This window comes from Ranitomeya imitator, chromosome 7, assembly GCF_032444005.1.
Source record: "Ranitomeya imitator isolate aRanImi1 chromosome 7, aRanImi1.pri, whole genome shotgun sequence".
NCBI classification, from domain to species: Eukaryota; Metazoa; Chordata; class Amphibia; order Anura; family Dendrobatidae; genus Ranitomeya; species Ranitomeya imitator.
In genome coordinates this window covers 151,972,755-151,993,954 of record NC_091288.1, presented here as the reverse complement: position 1 = coordinate 151,993,954, position 21,200 = coordinate 151,972,755, and the positions used below count along the sequence as shown (strand labels likewise).

At 46.6% G+C, this 21,200-nt stretch overlaps 1 protein-coding gene across 1 annotated transcript in view; it reads left to right on the top strand.

Moving 5' to 3' along the window:
* ATP5MF (ATP synthase membrane subunit f) overlaps positions 1–13,379 on the top strand; it is a 33,546-nt gene extending 20,167 nt beyond the window's left edge. Inside the window, exon 4 of the mRNA XM_069733909.1 lies at positions 13,281–13,379. Within this exon, the coding sequence (XP_069590010.1) occupies positions 13,281–13,309 (29 nt within the window). The 3' untranslated portion in view covers positions 13,310–13,379. The remainder of the gene's footprint in view (positions 1–13,280) is intronic.
* The last annotated feature ends 7,821 nt before the right edge of the window (positions 13,380–21,200 follow it).

Sequence of the window (21,200 nt, the reverse complement as noted above, 5' to 3'; positions counted from 1 at the left end):
AACAGCCGTACAGCCAGCTCTTCCCTCTCCTAGTGTATCCTCACCCACCCCCTGCAGACGGGCAGGGTCCTCCCTCCTTATGTACTCGTGTGCCTTGTTATCTGCTCATGTTTAATGTATTTGTCTATATTTGCCCCGTATTCACATGTAAAGCGCCATGGAATAAATGGCGCTATAAAAATGTATAATAATAAATAATTTTAGCCCAAGCGGGATTCTTCTATCATGGTTCGCGCTAGGAAACCCGTATCCATGCGCAGTTACGATCGCACCTGGCGCATCTTCTTTTCATGGTGCAATGCCCATGGACGTTCTCTGGTGTTTTCCATTCCGTCCATTCTGGAGTTTCTCCAATCAGGTTTAGAGTCAGGCCTTGCCCTAAGTTCGCTCAAGGCTCACATTGTCTGTTCTATTTCAACGAAAGATCGCTTCCAGACTGCTGGTTAAGACGTTCATCCAAGGAGTCTCCCGGGTGGTTCCTCCCTATAGAATGCCTTTGGCTTCATGGGATCTTAACTTGGTTCTCTGAGTTCTTCAGGAGGCCCCTTTCAAACCATTGCAGGACATCTCTCATCCTCCTTTTAATGGAAGGTGGTCTTTCTCGTGGCAATTACGTCAATCAGAAGAGTTTGAGTTGGCGGCCCTCTCGTGCCCCCTTTTCTGATTTTTCACCCAGACAAGATAGTCTTGAGAACCTCTCCCTCTTTCCTACCTAAAGTCGTCTCCTCCTTTCATCTAAATGAGGACATTGTCTTGCCGTCATTCTGTCTGGCGCCAACCCATCGTATCGAGAAGGCTCTCCATACTCTCGATGTGGTTAGAGCTCTTCGGCAGTACATATCCCGCACGGCTCCCTTCCGTAAGTCGGATGTCCTGTTCGTGCTTACGGAGGGACATAGGAAAGGTCTACCCGCCTCAAAGGTCACTCTAGCCAAGTGGATTCTCTCCACTATTCAGGAATCCTACCGCGTCAGGAACGCCTCTGTCCCAGCAGGGGTTAAGGCGCAGGGGTTAAGGCGCATTCGACTTGGTCGGTGCCTCTTGGGCCATTCGGCACCAGACTTCAGCACAACAGCTTTGTAAAGCTGCGACTTGGTCCAGTCTGCATACTTTCACGAAGCACTATCACGTTCATACCCAGGCTTCGGCAGACTCTGCCCTTGGCAGGCGCATTCTGCAGACAGCAGTACCTCAGTAAGCCAGTGGTACATGGGGTTTAGCAGTGCAATTGCTCCCCACCCAGGGACTGCTTTGACTTTCCATGGTCCTGTGTCCCACATTGAGGCGTAGGAGAAAAGGAGATTTTTGTGTACTCACCATAAAAACCTTTTTCTCCGAGCCAATCATTGGGGGACACAGCACCCACCCTGTTTGCCTATCGGCTGGTTGTTATTGTGGTTTCTTCCTCCGTTTTTTAAATAGTTTACTTGTCTGGTTATTCTTATACTCCTACTGCTTTACTACCGAACTGGGTCGTTACTGGCCAGTCAAGGGGTGTATACTGCAGAGGAGTTAATTCTTTGTGTTTACTTAGTGTCCTCCTAGTGGCAAGCAGCATAACACCATGGTCCTGTGTCCCCCAATGATTGGCTAGGAGAAAAAGATTTTACGGTGAGTACACAAAAATCTCCTTTTTTCTCGCCCCAATAGACTTTCATTGGCGAATTTTTGTGCAATACGCTGACAAACGCAGCATGCTGTGATTTTTCTCAGCCCGTAAAATACGGCTGCGAAATATACGGCAGATAGGAGCTGCCCCATAGAGAATCATTGATCCATGTGCAATGCGTTGTTTTTGCGCCTCTCATACGTCCGTAGAACTCTCTAGTGTGACGCCGGCTTTAGCAAAAAATCAGGAGAGGAACAATCAGAGGAAAAGTATATTAGAAACACATCACCACTTCTGTGTTATCACCCACTCCTGGTTTTGGCTTACAAATACTGATGTAAAATACTGAATGTCACCACCACACTTATCCCATCCCTAACCCACCTCTTCAACCTATCACTAACTTCTGGCACCTTCCCCTCTGCGTTCAAACATGCCACAATCACGCCTATCCTTAAAAAGCCAACCCTCGATCCAACTGCTATGTCCAGCTATTGCACAATATCGCTGCTCCCATTTGCTTCCAAACTCCTGGAGCAGCACGTCCATGCTGAACTCTCCTCCCACCTCTCATCTAACTTGTTGTACGACAATCTACAATCTGGTTTCCGCCCCCATCACTCAACTGAGACTGCCCTGACCAAAATCACTAACGACCTACTTACCGCCAAAGCTACTGGACAATACTCTGTACTCCTCCTTCTAGACCTGTCCTCTGCTTTCGACACAGTTGACCACTGCCTCCTACTACAGATGCTCTCCTCCTTGGCATCAAAGACCTCGCCCTATCCTGGATCGCCTCCTACCTTTCCAACTGCACATTCAGCGTCTCCCACTCCCATACTACCTCCTCATCCCACCCTCTCTATGTTGGAGTCCCCCAAGGCTCTGTTCTAGGACCCCTACTCTTCTCAATCTATACACTTGGCTTGGGACAACTCATAAAGTCCCATGGATTCCAGTACCACCTCTATGCTGATGACACTCAGATCTACCTCTCTGGCCCAGACGTCACCGCTCTGCTGTCCAGAATCCCAGAGTGCCTATCAGCCATATCCTCCTTCTTCTCCTCTCGCTTCCTCAAACTCAATGTGGACAAATCTGAACTCATCATCTTTCCTCCATCCCACAAATCTTCCTTACCTGACCTATCTATCGCAGTCAATGACATCATGCTTTCCCCTGTACCCGAAGTCCGCTGCCTCGGAGTAACCTTCGATTCTGCCCTGTCCTTCAAACCACACATCCAAGCTCTTTCCACCTCCTGTCGCCTCCAGCTCAAAAATATCTCCAGGATCTGTCCTTTCCTCAACCCCCAATCTACTAAAATGCTTGTGCACGCCCTCATCATTTCCCGCCTTGACTACTGCAACATCCTTTTCTGTGGCCTCCCTGCTAACACCCTTGCACCTCTCCAGTCCATCCTTAACTCTGCTGCCCGACTAATCCATCTCTCTCCTCGCTACTCCTCCGCTTCCCCCCTCTGCAAATCTCTTCACTGGCTCCCATTCCCTCAGCGTATCCAGTTCAAATTGCTAATACTGACCTACAAAGCCATCCACAACCTGTCTCCTCCATATATCTCTGAACTAATCTCTCGATATCTTCCCTCACGTGATCTCCGGTCCTCCCAAGACCTCCTTCTCTCCTCCACACTTATTCGCTCCTCATCCAATCGCCTCCAAGACTTCTCCCGAATATCCCCCATCCTCTGGAACTCTCTGCCCCAACACGTCCGACTATCAACCACAGTCGGATCCTTCAGACGGAACCTGAAAACTCATCTCTTCAGGAAAGCCTACAGCCTGCACTGACACCGCTGCTGCCTCATCACTATCGAAGCTACCGCCTCACCAACACCGGAGCTACCGCCTCACCAACACCGGAGCTACCGGATCACCAACACCGGAGCTCCTGCAACCCTCAACCTACTGTCTCCTTCCCCATAATCCTGTAGAATGTAAGCCCGCAAGGGCAGGGTCCTCGCCCCTCTGTATCAGTCCGTCATTGTTTTTTTAATTCAAATAAATTTTTATTAAGAATAACAAGGCAATTAACATGTTACATTTACATTTTCAATGTAGAGTATTCCCCCCCCCTCCCCCTTCAAACAGCCCCCTTCGATCCCAAAGCCCCCCACCCCACCCCACAAAGCAGCTCATCTTGTTAATTACTACCATCATTAAAACAATAGAGTATCTAATCCCTCAACCATTCGTATAAGCCACACTTCACATTACTATCCCATAGCAATCCATGGAGACCACATTTTATTGAACGTTTCAGTTTTACCTTTCTTCTTATAAATCCCTTTTTCTAGTGTCAGGCCCTGTTTTACGTACTGGAGGAATTCTCCTCTTGACGGCGGCTCTTCCCTAATCCAGTTTCTAGCTATCACCTTCCTAGCCATGTATAGCAATCTAGCTATAGCTATCTTTAGGTGTTTATCCACTCCAATCTCATCCACGCATCCCAACAAACAGACAACTGGATCCCTTGGCACCGTGTATCCATACGCACCTTCCATACGACTCAAAACTACCACCCAGAAGGCAGCCAACCTCGGACATGTCCACATCATATGGAAAATGTCTGCATCCGTAGACTTACACCTCGGACATTCAGAGTCATTACGCAATCCTGCAAGGCTCTACGCTAGGGACGGGCTGCACCTCAATGGGGAGGGTGCAGCTGTGCTGGGGGAGAGAATGGCTAGAAGGTTGGAAGAGTGTTTAAACTAGGAATTGGGGGGGAGGGTATTCATTTTATAGGAGGGGAAGATAGTGCAGACAGAGTCCTGGGCACAAATAAGGAAGTTGGGGGTGGCGGTGGCATGGGGGGTGGGGTCAGAACAGTTAATAATTTAAGAAATAGAAGTACAGAGAGGAACATAAAGTGCATGTATACTAATGCCAGAAGCCTCGCCAACAAAATGGACGAATTAGAACTAATGTTGTTGGAGCATAATTATGACATGGTGGGGATATCTGAAACGTGGCTGGATGAGAGCCATGACTGGGCTGTTAACTTGCAGGGCTATAGCCTGTTCAGAAATGACCGTACAGATAAGCGAGGGGGAGGGGTGTGTCTATATGTAAAATCATCCTTAAAACCCATCCTGCGCGATAATATAGGTGAATTTAATGAAAATGTAGAATCCCTGTGGGTGGAGATAAGGGGAGGGGGGAAAAATAATAAATTACTGATAGGGGTTTGTTATAAATCTCCAAAAATAATGGAAGCAATGAAGAATATCCTCGTAAAGCAAATAGATGAAGCTGCGACTCAAGGAGAAGTCATTATTATGGGGGACTTCAACTACCCTGAAATAGATTGGGGAACAGAAACCTGCAGTTCCAGCAAAGGTAATCGGTTTTTGACAATTATGAGAGACAATTACCTTTCACAACTGGTTCAGGACCCAACAAGAAGGGGGGCACTGCTAGACCTAATATTAACCAACAGGCCAGACCGCATATCAAATATAAGGGTTGGGGGTTACTTGGGAAATAGCGATCACAAAATAATAAGTTTTCATGTATCCTTTAAAAAGATGTGTAGTAGAGGGGTTACAAGGACACTAAACTTCAGGAGGGCAAATTTCCAACGGATGAGAGAGGATCTTGGTGCAATTAACTGGGACGATATCCTGAGACACAAAAATACACAGAGAAAATGGGAGACGTTTATTAGCATCCTGGATAGGACCTGTGCACAGTATATACCGTATGGGAATAAACATACTAGAAATAGGAGGAAACCAATATGGCTAAATAGAGCTGTAAGGGGCGCAATAAGTGACAAAAAGAAAGCATTTAGAGAATTAAAGGAAGTAGGTAGTGAGGAGGCATTAAATAAATACAGAAAATTAAATAAATTCTGTAAAAAGCAAATCAAGGCAGCAAAGATTGAGACAGAGAGACTCATTGCCAGAGAGAGTGAAAATAATCCTAAAATATTCTTTAACTACATAAATAGTAAGAAACTAAAAAATGATAGTGTTGGCCCCCTTAAAAATAGTCTGGGTGAGATGGTGGATGAGGATGAGGAAAAAGCCAATATGCTAAATGACTTTTTTTCATCAGTATTTACACAAGAAAATCCCATGGCAGACAAAATGTCTAGTGATAAAAATTCCCAATTAAATGTCACCTGCTTAACCCAGCAGGAAGTGCGGCGGCGTCTAAAAATCACTAAAATTGACAAATCTCCGGGCCCGGATGGGATACACCCTCGAGTACTGCAGGAATTAAGTACAGTCATTGATAGACCATTATTTTTAATATTTAAAGACTCCATAATAACAGGGTCTGTGCCACAGGACTGGCGTATAGCAAATGTGGTGCCAATATTCAAAAAGGGAACAAAAACTGAACTCGGAAACTATAGGCCAGTAAGCTTAACCTCTACTGTGGGTAAAATCCTGGAGGGCATTCTAAGGGACGCTATACTGGAGTATCTGAAGAGGAATAACCTCATGACCCAGTATTAGCACGGTTTACTAGGGACCGTTCATGTCAGACTAATTTGATCAGTTTCTATGAAGAGGTAAGTTCCGGATTGGACCAAGGGAACCCAGTGGATGTAGTGTATATGGACTTTTCAAAAGCTTTTGATACGGTGCCACACAAAAGGTTGATACATAAAATGAGAATAATGGGGATAGGGGAAAATATGTGCAAGTGGGTTGAGAGCTGGCTCAGGGATAGGAAACAAAGGGTGGTTATTAATGGAGCACACTCGGACTGGGTAGCGGTTAGCAGTGGGGTACCACAGGGGTCAGTATTGGGCCCTCTTCTTTTTAACATATTTATTAATGACCTTGTAGGGGGCATTCAGAGTAGAATTTCAATATTTGCAGATGACACTAAACTCTGCAGGGTAATCAATACAGAGGAGGACAATTTTATATTACAGGATGATTTATGTAAACTAGAAGCTTGGGCTGATAAATGGCAAATGAGCTTTAATGGGGATAAATGTAAGGTCATGCACTTGGGTAGAAGTAATAAGATGTATAATTATGTGCTTAATTCTAAAACTCTGGGCAAAACCGTCAATGAAAAAGACCTGGGTGTATGGGTGGATGACAAACTTAAATTCAGTGGCCAGTGTCAGGCAGCTGCTACAAAGGCAAATAAAATAATGGGATGCATTAAAAGAGGCATAGATGCTCATGAGGAGAATATAATTTTACCTCTATACAAGTCACTAGTTCGACCACACTTAGAATACTGTGCACAGTTCTGGTCTCCGGTGTATAAGAAAGACATAGCTGAACTGGAGCGGGTGCAGAGAAGAGCGACCAAGGTTATTAGAGGACTGGGGGGTCTGCAATACCAAGATAGGTTATTACACTTGGGGCTATTTAGTTTGGAAAAACGAAGACTAAGGGGTGATCTCATTTTAATGTATAAATATATGAGGGGACAGTACAAAGACCTTTCTGATGATCTTTTTAATCATAGACCTGAAACAGGGACAAGGGGGCATCCTCTGCGGTTGGAGGAAAAAAGGTTTAAGCATAATAACAGACACGGATTCTTTACTGTAAGAGCAGTGAGACTATGGAACTCTCTGCCGTATGATGTTGTAATGAGTGATTCATTACTTAAATTTAAGAGGGGACTGGATACCTTTCTGGAAAAGTATAATGTTACAGGGTATATACACTAGATTCCTTGATAGGGCGTTGATCCAGGGAACTAGTCTGATTGCCGTATGTGGAGTCGGGAAGGAATTTTTTTCCCCAATGTGGAGCTTACTCTTTGCACATGGGGTTTTTTTGCCTTCCTCTGGATCAACATGTTAGGGCATGTTAGGTTAGGCTATGGGTTGAACTAGATGGACATATAGTCTTCCTTCAACCTTAATAACTATGTAACTATGTAACTTATATAGCACCATCGGAGACCTATAAACTCTGTGTATCATATAGAGCTGTGACAGTCTATACGGTTCACTCAGCGACAGTCTTGGGATCCATTCCAACACCGACTCCCAAGTCTCGTTATCTATTGGGCCCAAATCCCTTTCCCATTTAGCTCTTGCCATTATTGGAAACCCCAATAGAAAAGTGTGCAACAGATCCCTGTACAGAGTGGATATGACTCCTCCAGTCGTCCCATCATTACACACATACTCCAGTACTATATCCCTTTGAATCCTAATACCTCCGTTCCTACTCTGAGCTCCAAAGGCATGCCTCATCCGCAAATATTGATACTCCCCTGCAGACCCAAGACCAAATTCCACCTGCAATTGGGAAAATGATTTCAGTTCACCTTGTTCAATTATTTGATACACATACTGAATCCCTTTGCCCAACCACTCTATCAGTACCCCCAATGCCTCAAATTCTTTCAGATTGTTATTATGCCATAGCGGCGAGTATCTAGTCAAGTCCGTGATCCCACGTATGTGCCTCAATCTACTCCACAGCTTGCGTATCAACAGCAAAGTCGGATATAGCTTCCCCAAACTCTCCAAGGATCCATCCTCCAAACATTGCACCACTGGCCTTCTTTTTGTCACCACCTCCATCAACCGCTGTACTGCCCCAGATGACCCCTCATGCGCCCAGCCCCTTAAATGCTGACTCTGGGCTGCAAGAAAGTACAACTCAGGGTTAGGCAATGCCAGACCCCCATCATCCTTGGGTGGCTGAAGTGTCTCCAGTTTGATACGCGGATGCTGCCTCCCCCAAATCAGATTCCTAAACAGAGAGTTGATCTGTCTAAATTTCCCACGTGGTATCCAAACCGGCGCATTGTGAAGAATATACAGTATTTTCGGCATCAAAATCATTTTGATAAGATTCACCCTGCCTACCACAGACAAATGTAGCTTAAGCCATGCATCCGCTTTTGCCTTGAGGGCACCCAAGATTGGAGTCAGATTCTCATGTATATAGTCAGTGACCGGCATAGATACCCATATTCCCAGGTACTTAAATTTACTCGTCACCTCCAGTCGCCCGTCCTCCAATGGCTCCCCATCCACATCGTCCACCTTAAACAAGATAGACTTACTCCAATTTATCCTAAGTCCCGACACTGATCCGAATCGTTCAATAATCCCAATGGCTCCCTCCAAGGATGCAACCGGGTCAGCCAGAAACAACAAAATATCATCCGCATACAACGCCACCCTTTCTTCAATCACCCCATATTTAAACCCCGTCATCTCATCAGACTGTCGAAGCGTAGCGGCCAGTGGTTCCACCGCCAGAGCAAACAAAAGGGGGGAAAGCGGACACCCCTGTCTCGTCCCTCTAGCCAATTGTATGGTCCGTGACAACTCCCCGTTTACCCTAACCCTGGCCATCGGCATCGAGTACATTAATTGAATCCATGATATGAACTGCGGTCCAAACCCCATTCTTCGCAACACCTGCCAGAGATACCCCCACTCCACACTATCGAACGCCTTGTGAGCGTCTAAAGATGCAATAACTCTCTGGCCACAGTTATCGGCTTTGAGTTGCAAGTTCATATACAGCCTTCGTAGATTAATCGCAGTTGACCTATCAGGCATAAAGCCAGACTGGTCTGAGTGTATCAGGCCAGAAATAACACTTGTCAACCTCATCGCCAACACCTTAGCCAGGAGTTTAACGTCGATAGTAAGCAAAGAAATTGGCCGATATGAATCCGGCTGTGTCGGGTCTTTCCCCTCCTTTGGAATCACCACTATTGTGGCCTCCCGCATAGATGCCGGTAGCCTTCCACCATTCGTAGCCTCTTCCAAGACCGCCTTCAATTTAGGGATCAACACTTCCCCCAAGCTTTTATAAATTTCGGCAGGAAATCCATCTACGCCAGGCGCCTTCCCATTAGCCATCGACTGCAATGCCCGTCCCAGTTCCTCCTCCGTAATGGGAGCCTCCAAATCCTCCCTAGCTGTGTCACTCAGCCTCGGGAGCTCCAACTCCTCAAGGAACGTCACCGTGTCCTCCATTGACCCATCTACCCGAGAGGAGTATAAGTCTGCGTAAAAATCTGCAAAAGTCTCCAAAATCTCTGAAGTCTCAGAAACAGCAACACCACTCCCAGTCACCAAAGAGTGAACAAAGGAAGTATTTCTCTGGGCAGATGCCACCAGCGACAGCAAATGACCCACTGATTCACCCTCCTGGTAATAGGCCAAATTCATGAATTCCCTCTTCCTTTCAGCCTTACTCAGCAAGACCGCCTCTAGCTGGCTTTGAGCTGCCTTTAACCTCCTCCCAGCCTCCAAAGTACTCATTATTACCATCTCATCTTCAGCCACCCTCAGCCCATCTATCGCCAGCCTCTCTGCCTCTCTCGATTTCCGCTTACACCTGCTAATATCCCTAAACAACAGCCCTCTCAAGTACGCTTTCATGGCTTCCCACACAGTAAGCACATCTACGCTACCCTCATTTATCTCAAAAAATTCCACCAATTCCTTCTTAATATTCTCCAAGTCTATACTGTGTAGCCAATTAGGGTGAATTTTCCACTCCCTTCTGCTCCCGTTCTGTGTCCCCACTGATCGAAATTCCACTTCAACTGGACTATGGTCTGAGAGAGCCCTAGGTAAATATCTCACGTCCCTTACCATCGTATCTAGTAATCGGTTACCCAGTGCCAGATCAATCCTAGACAGCGTACCATGAGCTGGTGAGTAGCATGAATACGCCCTTTCCCCGATATGCCTAACTCTCCATAAATCAACCATGCCCACTTCCCCGACAAGTCCCAAACGTAGTGGTATGTCCCGCCGTCCTATTCTGGGGGTTTTTGTTCTTATCCCAAAAGTCATCACATATATTATTAAGGTCGCCGATAATTAGTAATGGTAACGGTCCCCAGCGCTCTACCCTCTCCAGCACCTCTCTTATCTTCTTGCTTGAGTATGGGGGCGGAATATACATTGCCACTATACACATCAACACTCCATTCATTTTACATTTCACCACCACATACTGACCATCGACATCCTCTTTTACCACTACCTCCTCATACTGCACCCCCGCAGGTATTAACACAGACACACCCCTAGAATACGTCGAGAAAGTAGAATGATACGCCCTCTGTATCCAGCGCCTATTCAATATGTTCACCCTCTCCCGCACTAAATGTGTCTCCAGCAGGCATATCATTGAGACCTTCTGTTCTCGGACATGCTGCAGACTTGCCGCCCGCCGTGTTTTATCTGCCAGACCTCTCACATTCCAACTCAATATTTTAATACAATCTCCCATCATGTGGCTCATCATTTCTTAAAGTATCCAATTTCCCAAGTATGAGCTGCCCCAACCCTCCCACCCCCCCTGCCCCCTCCCAACCTGCCCCCCTAACCCCCCCAATATAACGCATTCTTCCCCTCATCAAGAGTGGGGCTCCACTGCCCACTGCGAACACTCTCCCTTACTTAACCCTCTCCATTCGCGTCCCGCTGCCATAGCAATCACAATTTCCCCCCCAACTTTCACTTTATTGTATCTTAACATTTCAACTTATATTAACATATAGAAAAAGTACCAAACCAGTTCACAGTACCCAGCATAACCCTCCTCCCCCGTACTTAGTAGTTGGTACTGTCCCCTCCGGCCATTCCTTCAATATGGCCCAGCAAAACCCCCAACAGTTGCTCAACTCTTTAACCATTGCTAACGAGCGCAGAACTCTCCTCCATCGACAGAGAAAACAAATCCCAACTGGATCTCGCCGAAATGTCAGTCGCCCATTCCCTTAAGTTTTTTCTCATGAGTATCAAGCCACTGGGTAGCGTCCTCCGGTGTCAGGAAAAAGTGGGTCTTATTAAAAGCCACCAGTCTCAGCTTGGCGGGAAACATCACTGAGTACTGCACTCCCAGCTCCCTCAGTCGCCGCTTGACTCCAGTAAACTTCATCCGCTGCTTCTGAACCGCAGCGGAATAATCCGGATAAATGGCGATTTTCTGACCTCCAGCCGTCAGATCCTCCATCTCTCTAGCCTTTCTAAGGATAATGTCTCTGTCTCTGTAATTGAGTATTTTAGCAAGCATGGTACGGGGATTCGCTCCTGGGGCAGGGGGCTGCGGCGGGACCCTATGAGCCCGTTCAACAGCAAAAACTTTTGTCAACACTGTGCTCCCAATCTTCTCCAGCAGCCAGTTCTCCACAAACTCAGTGGGATTTCTCCCCTCAGTATTTTCAGGCAGCCCCACTATACGTATATTATTTCTTCTGGATCTATTTTCCAGATCCTCATTTTTGGCAGCGAGCTCGGCTATTGCTTGGGCGAACTTCTTTTCAGCTTTTTGGAGCTTAACTATGTGATCTTCTGCCGTGCTCACCCTCTCCTCCACCACTCCTATACGTTTGTCCATTTTCTGCAGAGCCGCATTAATCTGTGCCGTGTCCCCTTTAACTTCCTGCATCTGCTGGGCCAAGGAGTTCAGGGATTGCGGACATGAAGAGATCAGTGTGATAACATCTCTAAGAGTCGGCTCCTCTCCCTGTGATATGCCTCCAGGTCCCCCACTAGCCCCAGCCATGCTGCCTCTCTCCTTCCCCCTCTGTACCTCATGCTGCTCGGCTGTGCTTGCTTCCTCCTCCTCCTGGTCCGCTCCAGCTCCAGATCCTGGTTCTGCCTCCTCAGCAGCCTCCACTCTGGAATACTGCTGCAGCTTTGCGGCCACCTCCATGCGCCGCTGACATGCGGCGTTCTCCTTCTCGGCGTCCTCTCTAGCATCGGAGCCATCTTGGCTGGCTCCTGCATCGCTGGTGCCAGCGTCTTTCTGCCGCCTCCTGGTCATCGCTGCCGACTCCGGACCTGCTGCTCCGCACTGCTGCACTCTCCGGACCTTCAGCCAGCCGGATTTAGGTGAGTTTACCCGAAAATCGGGGTTAAAGCAGGATTTTTGTCCTTATGGCAGCAGGAGCACTCTTCCCTGCTTCCACTCACATGGCCAGCTAGGACACGCCCCCCAGTCCGTCATTGTTAGTTTGTTTACTGTAAGTGATATTTGTAACTTGTATGTAACCCCTTCTCATGTACAGCACCATGGAATCAATGGTGCTATATAAATAAATAATAATAATAATGTGTGCACATGGCCTTAGTTTGCTTATGTTGCCACAACATATTCTAGAGAGAGCAATAGCTGCATGTTGCGATTGACAGGGAGACTCTACTCACTCGCACCCATACAAGTTTATGGGTTCATGTGGAACATTGGACTGCAGTCGGATGTCATCCGAGTGCAGTCCGATATACGCTAAGACAGGCAATGGAGAAATGACTTTGTCTCCTCTCACATGCAAGAGGATTGGAGCACTGACACTGGGATCACACTCATAGCAGAGTATCATTAGCATATCGCATCAGATCTCATACTAGTGATTCCAACCTTAAAGGGAATTTCACGATCAGTGTGGTGTCCTGACTACTTGCTCTTCTACTGGTCAGCCGACTCTAGCCCCAGTGCCCTGTACAGTGGACTGAGCTAGAATACAACAAAGAGTCACTATGGTTCTGTGCTTGGAAAAAGTGATGGGAAGTTCCTGATGGAGTCCCTAAGTCTTCTCATTAGTGGTGCTCTGAGTGCAGGCTTCCTCAACAATCTGTTTTTTTATGGCGCACCCAAAATCCTAGAAAGTCCCCTTTATTTGTAATACTTTAAAACGCCTTGCTAATATTTTTCTTGTTTCTTTTATAGAGCACGACCGCTGGAGAAAGTACCACTGATCACAGGAGTCTTCGCATACTACACAAGACGCTTCTGTATCTGTTCTGTATTAAAGTTATTAAAACCGTCCTGGATGTGTGATCCTTCTGTACATAAGGCCTAATCTTGGGTATTCTGGAGCATAACCCACACTTCATATTGCATTCAGCATGTAATCTCGATAGTACTGAAAAGCATACCTCCACTTTGAAGAGAACAACCGTTATCATGCAGGATTTTGCACTATAATTTTTATAAATCATTCGATTAAAGGTTTTATTGTTAATGTGCTGCATGGGCCACCCGGGGTCTGGGCTGCTGACTGTCCTGATCGAGGCAGCGTCCTGCTAGGCTGTAGTCCTCATTGGGGCAGTGCTAGTCATAGGCTCTTCCAGAGCTCACTCCGGCACTAGAAATCACATAGAATAGCTAGCAGCATCTGTCTGCCTTTTCATTTTTTAATCAGATGTTTTTCATTGAGAATTTTTTTCCCGTACAAAAATAAAAAGAATGTACCCTCACATATCTCCAATCCCCCAGAACCCCAAAAAAGTACAGAGACATACCAAAGTGCAAAATCAGCAGTAAAATAAAATCATGGTTAGGTAAAGGAAGACATGAATTATTTGGTTAATAATATTCAATTTGTCAGAGTATATAATAGAGACAAAATAGTCTGTCTAAAAACATCCCTGCTAGTATCCTTAACATCAGCTGCAGAGTAAAGGTACCTTCACACTGACCAACTTCACAGCGATATCGCTAGCGATCTGTGACGTTGCAGCGTCCTGGCTAGCGATATCGTTGTGTTTGACACGCAGCAGCGATCAGGATCCTGCTGTGACATCGTTGGTCGGAGCAGAAAGTCCAGAACTTTATTTCGTCGCTGGATCTCCCGCAGACATCGCTGAATCGGTGTGTGTGACGCCGATTCAGCGATGTCTTCACTGGTAACCAGGGTAAACATCGGGTTACTAAGCGCAGGGCCGCGCTTAGTAACCCGATGTTCATCCTGGTCACCAGCGTAAACGTAAAAAAACCCAAACACTACATACTTAAATTCCGGTGTCTGTCCTCTGGCGCTCTGCTTCCCTGCACTGTCAGCGCCGGCTGGCCGTAAAGCAGAGCACAGCTGTGACGTCACCGCTGTGCTTTTCGGCCGGTGCTTACACAGTGCAGAGAAGCAGAGCGCCGGAGGACAGACACCGGAATGTAAGTATGTAGTGTTTGTTTTTTAACATTTACGCTGGTAAACATCGGGTTACTAAGCGTGGCCCTGCGCTTAGTAACCCGATGTTTACCCTGGTTACCAGGGGACTTCGCATAGTTGGTCGCTGGAGAGCTGTCTGTGTGACAGCTCTCCAGCGACCACACAGCGACGCTGCAGAGATTGGGATCGTTGTCTAGATCGCTGCAGCGTCGCTAAATGTGACGGTACCTTTAGGCTATGTGCACACGTTCAGGAATTCATGCAGAAAATTCCTGTGAAAATCCGGACATTTCTGCCAGATTTCCGCATGAAATCCGCATGCGTTTTTTTGCGCGTTTTTGACGCGGTTTTTCCCAGACACTTCCCAATGCATTAGACAGTGGGAAAACCACGAAAAAACCCCAAGATTAATGAGCAGGTTCATTATTTTTCCGCAATGCGTTTTTCATGCGGAAAAACGCACATCATGTGCACAGAAGTTGCGGATTTCATTAAAAATGATAGGATGCTTAATGTATGCAGATTATTTGTGGTTTTATAGCGCAAAAACGCTAAAAAACCGCAAATAATCCACAACGTGTGCACATAGCCTTAGTGACACCCAAGCTTTATCAGCAGATCCTCCACTCACTCAGGGTCTGGATGATAGGTTCTGAAATTAGACCCGGGTAATCTCCCTAAGGTAGGTTCAAAATTCCAGAGGTCGCAGAAGATTGTTTTGCCATTATTCTGCTCTAATCCTAGGAATCCTAAGTAAGAAACTACGTACTTTAGATGTCAGAAGAGGTTTACTGCAGTATTTAACACACAGAACCTTGGAGGAAAGATAGGCCATTTTGCATCATTTCCTGGGTCTAGAAATGGCGTAAAAGTTTCAAAGGAGACCTTAGCAAGATGAGCCTATTAAAAAGAACCTGTCAGCAGATTTTGCCACTATAAGGCTACGTTCACATTTGCGTTGTGTCGGCAACGCAACGCACAAAGCAAAAAAGAACGCATGCAAAACGCATAGTTTTGCGACGCATGCGTCCTTTTTTTGCCTGATTTGATGCAAAAAAAAATGCATCTTGCTGCGTCCTCTGCGCCCTAACGCTTGTGGCAAAAAAGATGCATGCATTGCAAAACGCATGTCCATGCGCCCCCATGTTAAATTTAGGGGCGCATGCGTCGCCGGGGCTGCACCTGACGCAGCCCGGCAGAACGCTAATGTGAACGTAGCCCAAGATGCGTCCACTGCCTTTCAGGGCGTATCTACAGCATTCTATAATGCTGCATATAAGCCCCCAATCCGACCTGCAAGTGAACAAAAATAAGTTATATTCTACTCACCCGGAGGGGCGGTCTTGTCTGATCTCAATTAATTCATCTATTACAGTGATCATATTGACACCATGGGTGTGGCACAGAATTTTATACCATTGGGCAGTGAAGAAAAAAATAATTACATTTCTATCACAAAAATGTTATTTTAGCCCAAGATTTTACGCTTTTACAAGGGGAAATGGGTAAAAATTGCAACAAAATTTGTCCCACAATTTCTGCTAAACGTGGCAATACCCCATATGTGGCTGTACAGTACTGCTTAGCCATACGGAAAGACTTGGAAGGCACGGAGAGCTACCGCATTTGCCGCGGAGAACAGACTTTTCTAGAATATCTCCATATACAGAACCCCTAAGTGCTAGAGGAGCAGAATCCCTCCGCAAGTGACCCAATTTTGGAAATTATACCCCTCTGGGAATTTATCTACGGGTGTAGTGTTGATTTAGACCCCATGGATGTTTTCCAGAAACGAAGCAGTGGATGTTGGTGAGTGAAAATGTCAAATCTGCTATTGTGGTACGTTGTCATCAGTACACTCTAGCGACCAGCACATTGTGACCAGCTCATGCTTCTGGACACATGCACCTGTAAATTAGGCGGACTGTAATCACTGCAGACATGCCAAATGTGGACGCTAAATGCAGTTTAGGCACACGGGCTCAGAATGGAGGGGGGCGAGATGGCAATGCGAAATGTGCAGAATTTCTTTTAGGGTGCAAGGAGCCATAGCGCTTTTCCAGAGCCTTTGTGCTACCAGTAACATGGAAGCCCCCTATATTTTCATTGACAGAAAAGTGACCTGAGTGGGGACTTGCTTTTTTTGTGGATTGAGTTGAAGCTTTAGTTGGGAACATTTTACATATCGTTTGGGATCCCATTTATCTGACGCTCTATGCTGACCACTTACATCGGAGTTTCCATCGAAATCTGACTGACGTGATTCAGAAGAAATCACCGAGGGATCCATTCACTAAAATGTCAGCAGAGTTGCACTGAATTGGCCTCTGTTCATAGATGTCCTTTTTAGAGATGCACAAAACTGTGGCGGACTGCACATTTATACACGCTTAAAAAAGACGGACACTGCCAGATAACAGGTCAGACAGCATCCACAGCAGGGCCGTATTTGCCACTAGGCACTCGAGGGCACGTGCCTAGGGCGGGGACGATGCGGGGGGGGGGGGGGGCACCTGAGTAAGGTTTTTTTTTTTCACCTCCCGACCGCCCCAAACCCCGCCCGAAACCCCCCCCCACCCCGCCCAGACTCCCACCCACCCTCTGATCGCCGCCCCCCGCCCTCCTTGAAGACGATACTCACCCTGCTCCAGCGATGCCTGGTCTCAGCTTCTGTAGCGCGTCCTGAGTGAGCGGTCACGTGGTACCGCTCATTAAGGCGCATATTCATGAGCCTTAATGAGCGGTATCGCGTGACCGCTCACGCAGGAAGAAGGTGCTGCACCGGGAGTCGGGACAGAGCCGGAGGGATGTTGGCGCGCCCGCTCTGTGTGAGACAGCTGACAGGTGAGTTTGAGGGACAGAGTACAGGGGGGTGAAGGAGGACGGTAAGCCACCCGCACCATGCAAGATGGGAGAAGGAGCTGGGAGGGGGGTGGTGGAGTGATGAGCCATGCATAGGGGGGTGGAGTGATGAGCCATGCATAGGGGGGGGGGTGAAGTGATGAGCCATGCATACGGGGGGGGGGGGGGGGTGGAGTGATGAGCCATGCATACGGGGGGTGGAGTGATGAGCCATGCACAGGGGGGAATGAGTCATGCATACAAGAGGTGGGGGGATATGAGCCATGTACACAGGGGGGGGGGGGTTTAGAGCCATGCATACAGGGGGTGGGAATTATGAGCCATGCATACAGGAGGTGGGGGAATTATGAGCCATGCATAGGGGGATATGAGCCATGCATACAGGGGGGGGGGGAATTATGAGCCATGCATACGCGGGGGGATATGAGCCATGCATATGGGATGGGAGGAAGATGAGCCATGCATACAAGATGGGAGGGGGGCATTATACACTATTGAGCATCATGTGGGGCCATTATACAGTATTGTGCATCATGTGTTGCCATTATACAGTATGGAGCATCATGTGTGGCCATTATACAGTATGGAGCATCATGTGGGCCATTATACAGTATGGAGCATCATGTGTGGCCATTATACAGTATGGAGCATCATGTGTGGCCATTATACAGTATGGAGCATCATGTGGGGCCATTATACAGTATGGAGCATCATGTGGGGCCATTATACAGTATGGAGCATCATGTGTGGCCATTATACAGTATGGAGCATCATGTGTGGTCATTATACGTATGGTGACGTCACCGCTGTGCTGTGCTTTACGGCCGGCCGGCGCTCACCAGTTAGTGCGGGAAGCTGAAGGCGAGGGACATGACCAGACACCGGAATGTAAGTATGTAGTGTTTGTTTTTTACATTTACAACGGTATCCAGGGTAAACATCGGGTTACTAAGCGCGGCCCTGTTTTTCTGCAGCATGTGTACAGCGATTTTTGTTTCCCATAGGTTTACATTGAAATGTAAACTCATAGGAAGCTGCTGCGGATCCGCAGCGTTTTCCGCAGCGTGTGCACATACCTTTAGAATTAGGCTATGTGCACACGGTGCGGATTTGGCTGCGGATCCACAGTGGATTGGCCGCTGCGGATTCGCAGCAGTGTTCCATCAGGTTTACAGTACCAAGTACACCTATGGAAAACCAAATCCGCTGTGCCCATGGTGCGGAAAATACAGCGCGGAAACACTGCGTTGTATTTTCCGCAGCATGTCAATTCTTTGTGCGGATTCCGCAGCGTTTTACACCTGTTCCTCAATAGGAATCCGCAGGTGAAATCCGCACAAAAAACACTGGAAATCCGCGGTAAATCCGCAGGTAAAACGCAGTGCCTTTTACCCGCAGATTTTTCAAAAATGGTGCTGAAAAATCTCACACGAATCCACAACGTGGGCACATAGCCTCAGGGTTGGGTTGGAATTAGGGTTGTGGTTAGGGTTAGGGGTGTGTTGGGGTTAGGGTTACGGCTACAGTTGGGATAAGGGTTAGGGGTGTGTTGGGGTTAGGGTTAGAGTTAGAATTGAGGGGTTTCCACTGTTTAGGCACATCAGGGGGTCTCCAAACGCAACATGGCGCCGCCATTGATTCCAGCCAATCTTTTATTCAAAAAGTCAAATGGTGCTCCCTCCCTTCCGAGCCCCGACGTGTGCCCAAACAGCGGTTTACCCCCAAATATGGGGTACCAGCATACTCAGGACAAACTGCGCAACAATTACTGGGGTCCAATTTCTCCTGTTACCCTTGAGAAAATAAAATATTGCTTGCTAAAACATCATTTTTGAGGAAAGAAAAATGATTTTTTATTTTCACGGCTCTGCGTTGTAAACGTCTGTGAAGCACTTGGGGGTTCAAAGTGCTCACCACATATCTAGATAAGTTCCTTGGGGGGTCTGGTTTATAAAATGGGGTCACTTGTGGGGGGTTTCTACTGTTTAGCCACATCAGGGGCTCTGCAAACGCAATGTGATGCCCGTAGAGCATTCCATCAAAGTCTGCATTTCAAAACGTCACTACTTCACTTCCGAGCCCCGGCATGTGCCCAAACAGTAGTTTACCCCCACATATGGGGTATCACCGTACTCAGGAGAAACTGACAACAACTTTTGGGGTCAAATTTCTCCTGTTACCCTTGGGAAAATAAAAAATTGCGGGCTAAAAAAATCATTTTTGAGAAAAGAAATTTTTATTTTCATGGCTCTGCGTTATAAACTTCTGTGAAGCACCTGGGGGTTTAAAGTGCTCAGTATGCATCTAGATTAGTTCCTTTGGGGGTCTAGTTTCCAAAATGGGGTCATTTGTGGGGGATCTCCAATGTTTAGGCACACAGGGGCTCTCCAAACGCGACATGGTGTCCGCTAATGATTGGAGCTCATTTTTCATTTAAAAAGCCAAATGGCGTGCCTTCCCTTCCGAGCCCTGCCGTGCGCCCAAACAGTGGTTTACCCCCACATATGGGGTATCTGCGTACTCAGGACAAACTGGACAACAACATTTATGGTCCAATTTGAACTATTACTGTTGGCAAAATAGGAAATTCCAGGCTAAAAAATTATTTTTGAGGAAAGAAAAATTATTTTTTTATTTTCATGGCTCTGCGTTATAAACTTCTGTGAAGCACCTGGGGGTTTAAAGTGCTCAGTATGCATCTAGATAAGTTCCTTAGGGGGTCTAGTTTCCAAAATGGGGTCACTTGTGGGGGAGCTCCAATGCATAGGCACACAGGGGCTCTCCAAACGCGACATGGTGTCCGCTAACAATTGAAGCTAATTTTCCATTCAAAAAGTCAAATGGCGCTCCTTCCCTTCTGAGCCTTACCATGTGCCCAAACAGTGGTTTACCCCCACATGTGAGGTATCGGTGTACTCAGGAGAAATTGACCAACAAATTTTAGGATCCCTTTTATCCTGTTGCCCATGTGAAAATGAAAAAATTGAAGCTAAAAGAATTTTTTTGTGAAAAAAAAAGTACATTTTCATTTTTACGGATCAATTTGTGAAGCACCTGTGGGTTTAAAGCGCTCACTATGCATCTAGATAAGTTCCTTGGGGCGTCTAGTTTCCAAAATGGGGTCACTTGTGGGGGAGCTCCAATTTTTAGGCACACGGGGGCTCTCCAAATGTGACATGGTGTCCGCTAAAGAGTGCAGCCAATTTTTCATTCAAAAAGTCAAATGGCGCTCCTTCCCTTCCAAGCCCTGCCGTGCGCCCAAACAGTGGTTTACCCCCACATATGAGGTGTCAGCGTACTCAGGACAAATTGGACAACAACTTTCGTTGTTCAGTTTCTCCTTTTACCATTGGGAAAATAAAAAAATTGTTGCTGAAAGATCATTTTTGTGACTAAAAAGTTAAATGTTCATTTTTTCCTTCCATGTTGCTTCTGCTGCTGTGAAGCACCTGAAGGGTTAATAAACTTCTTGAATTGTGGTTTTGAGTACCTTGAGGGGTGCAGTTTTTAGAATGGTGTCACTTTTGGGTATTTTCAGCCATATAGACCCCTCAAACTGACTTCAAATGTGAGGTGGTCCCTAAAAAAAATGGTTTTGTAAATTTCGTTGTAAAAATGAGAAATCGCTGGTCAAATTTTAACCCTTATAACTTCCTAGCAAAAAAAAAATTCTGTTTCCAAAATTGTGCTGATGTAAAGTAGACGTGTGGGAAATGTTATTTATTAAATCTCAGAACCGCTAGGATCCATTGAAGCGTTCCTGAGTTATTACCTCATCTTTATGACACTGGTCGGAATTGCAAAAAACGGCCAGGTCTTTAAGGTAAAAATAGGCTGGG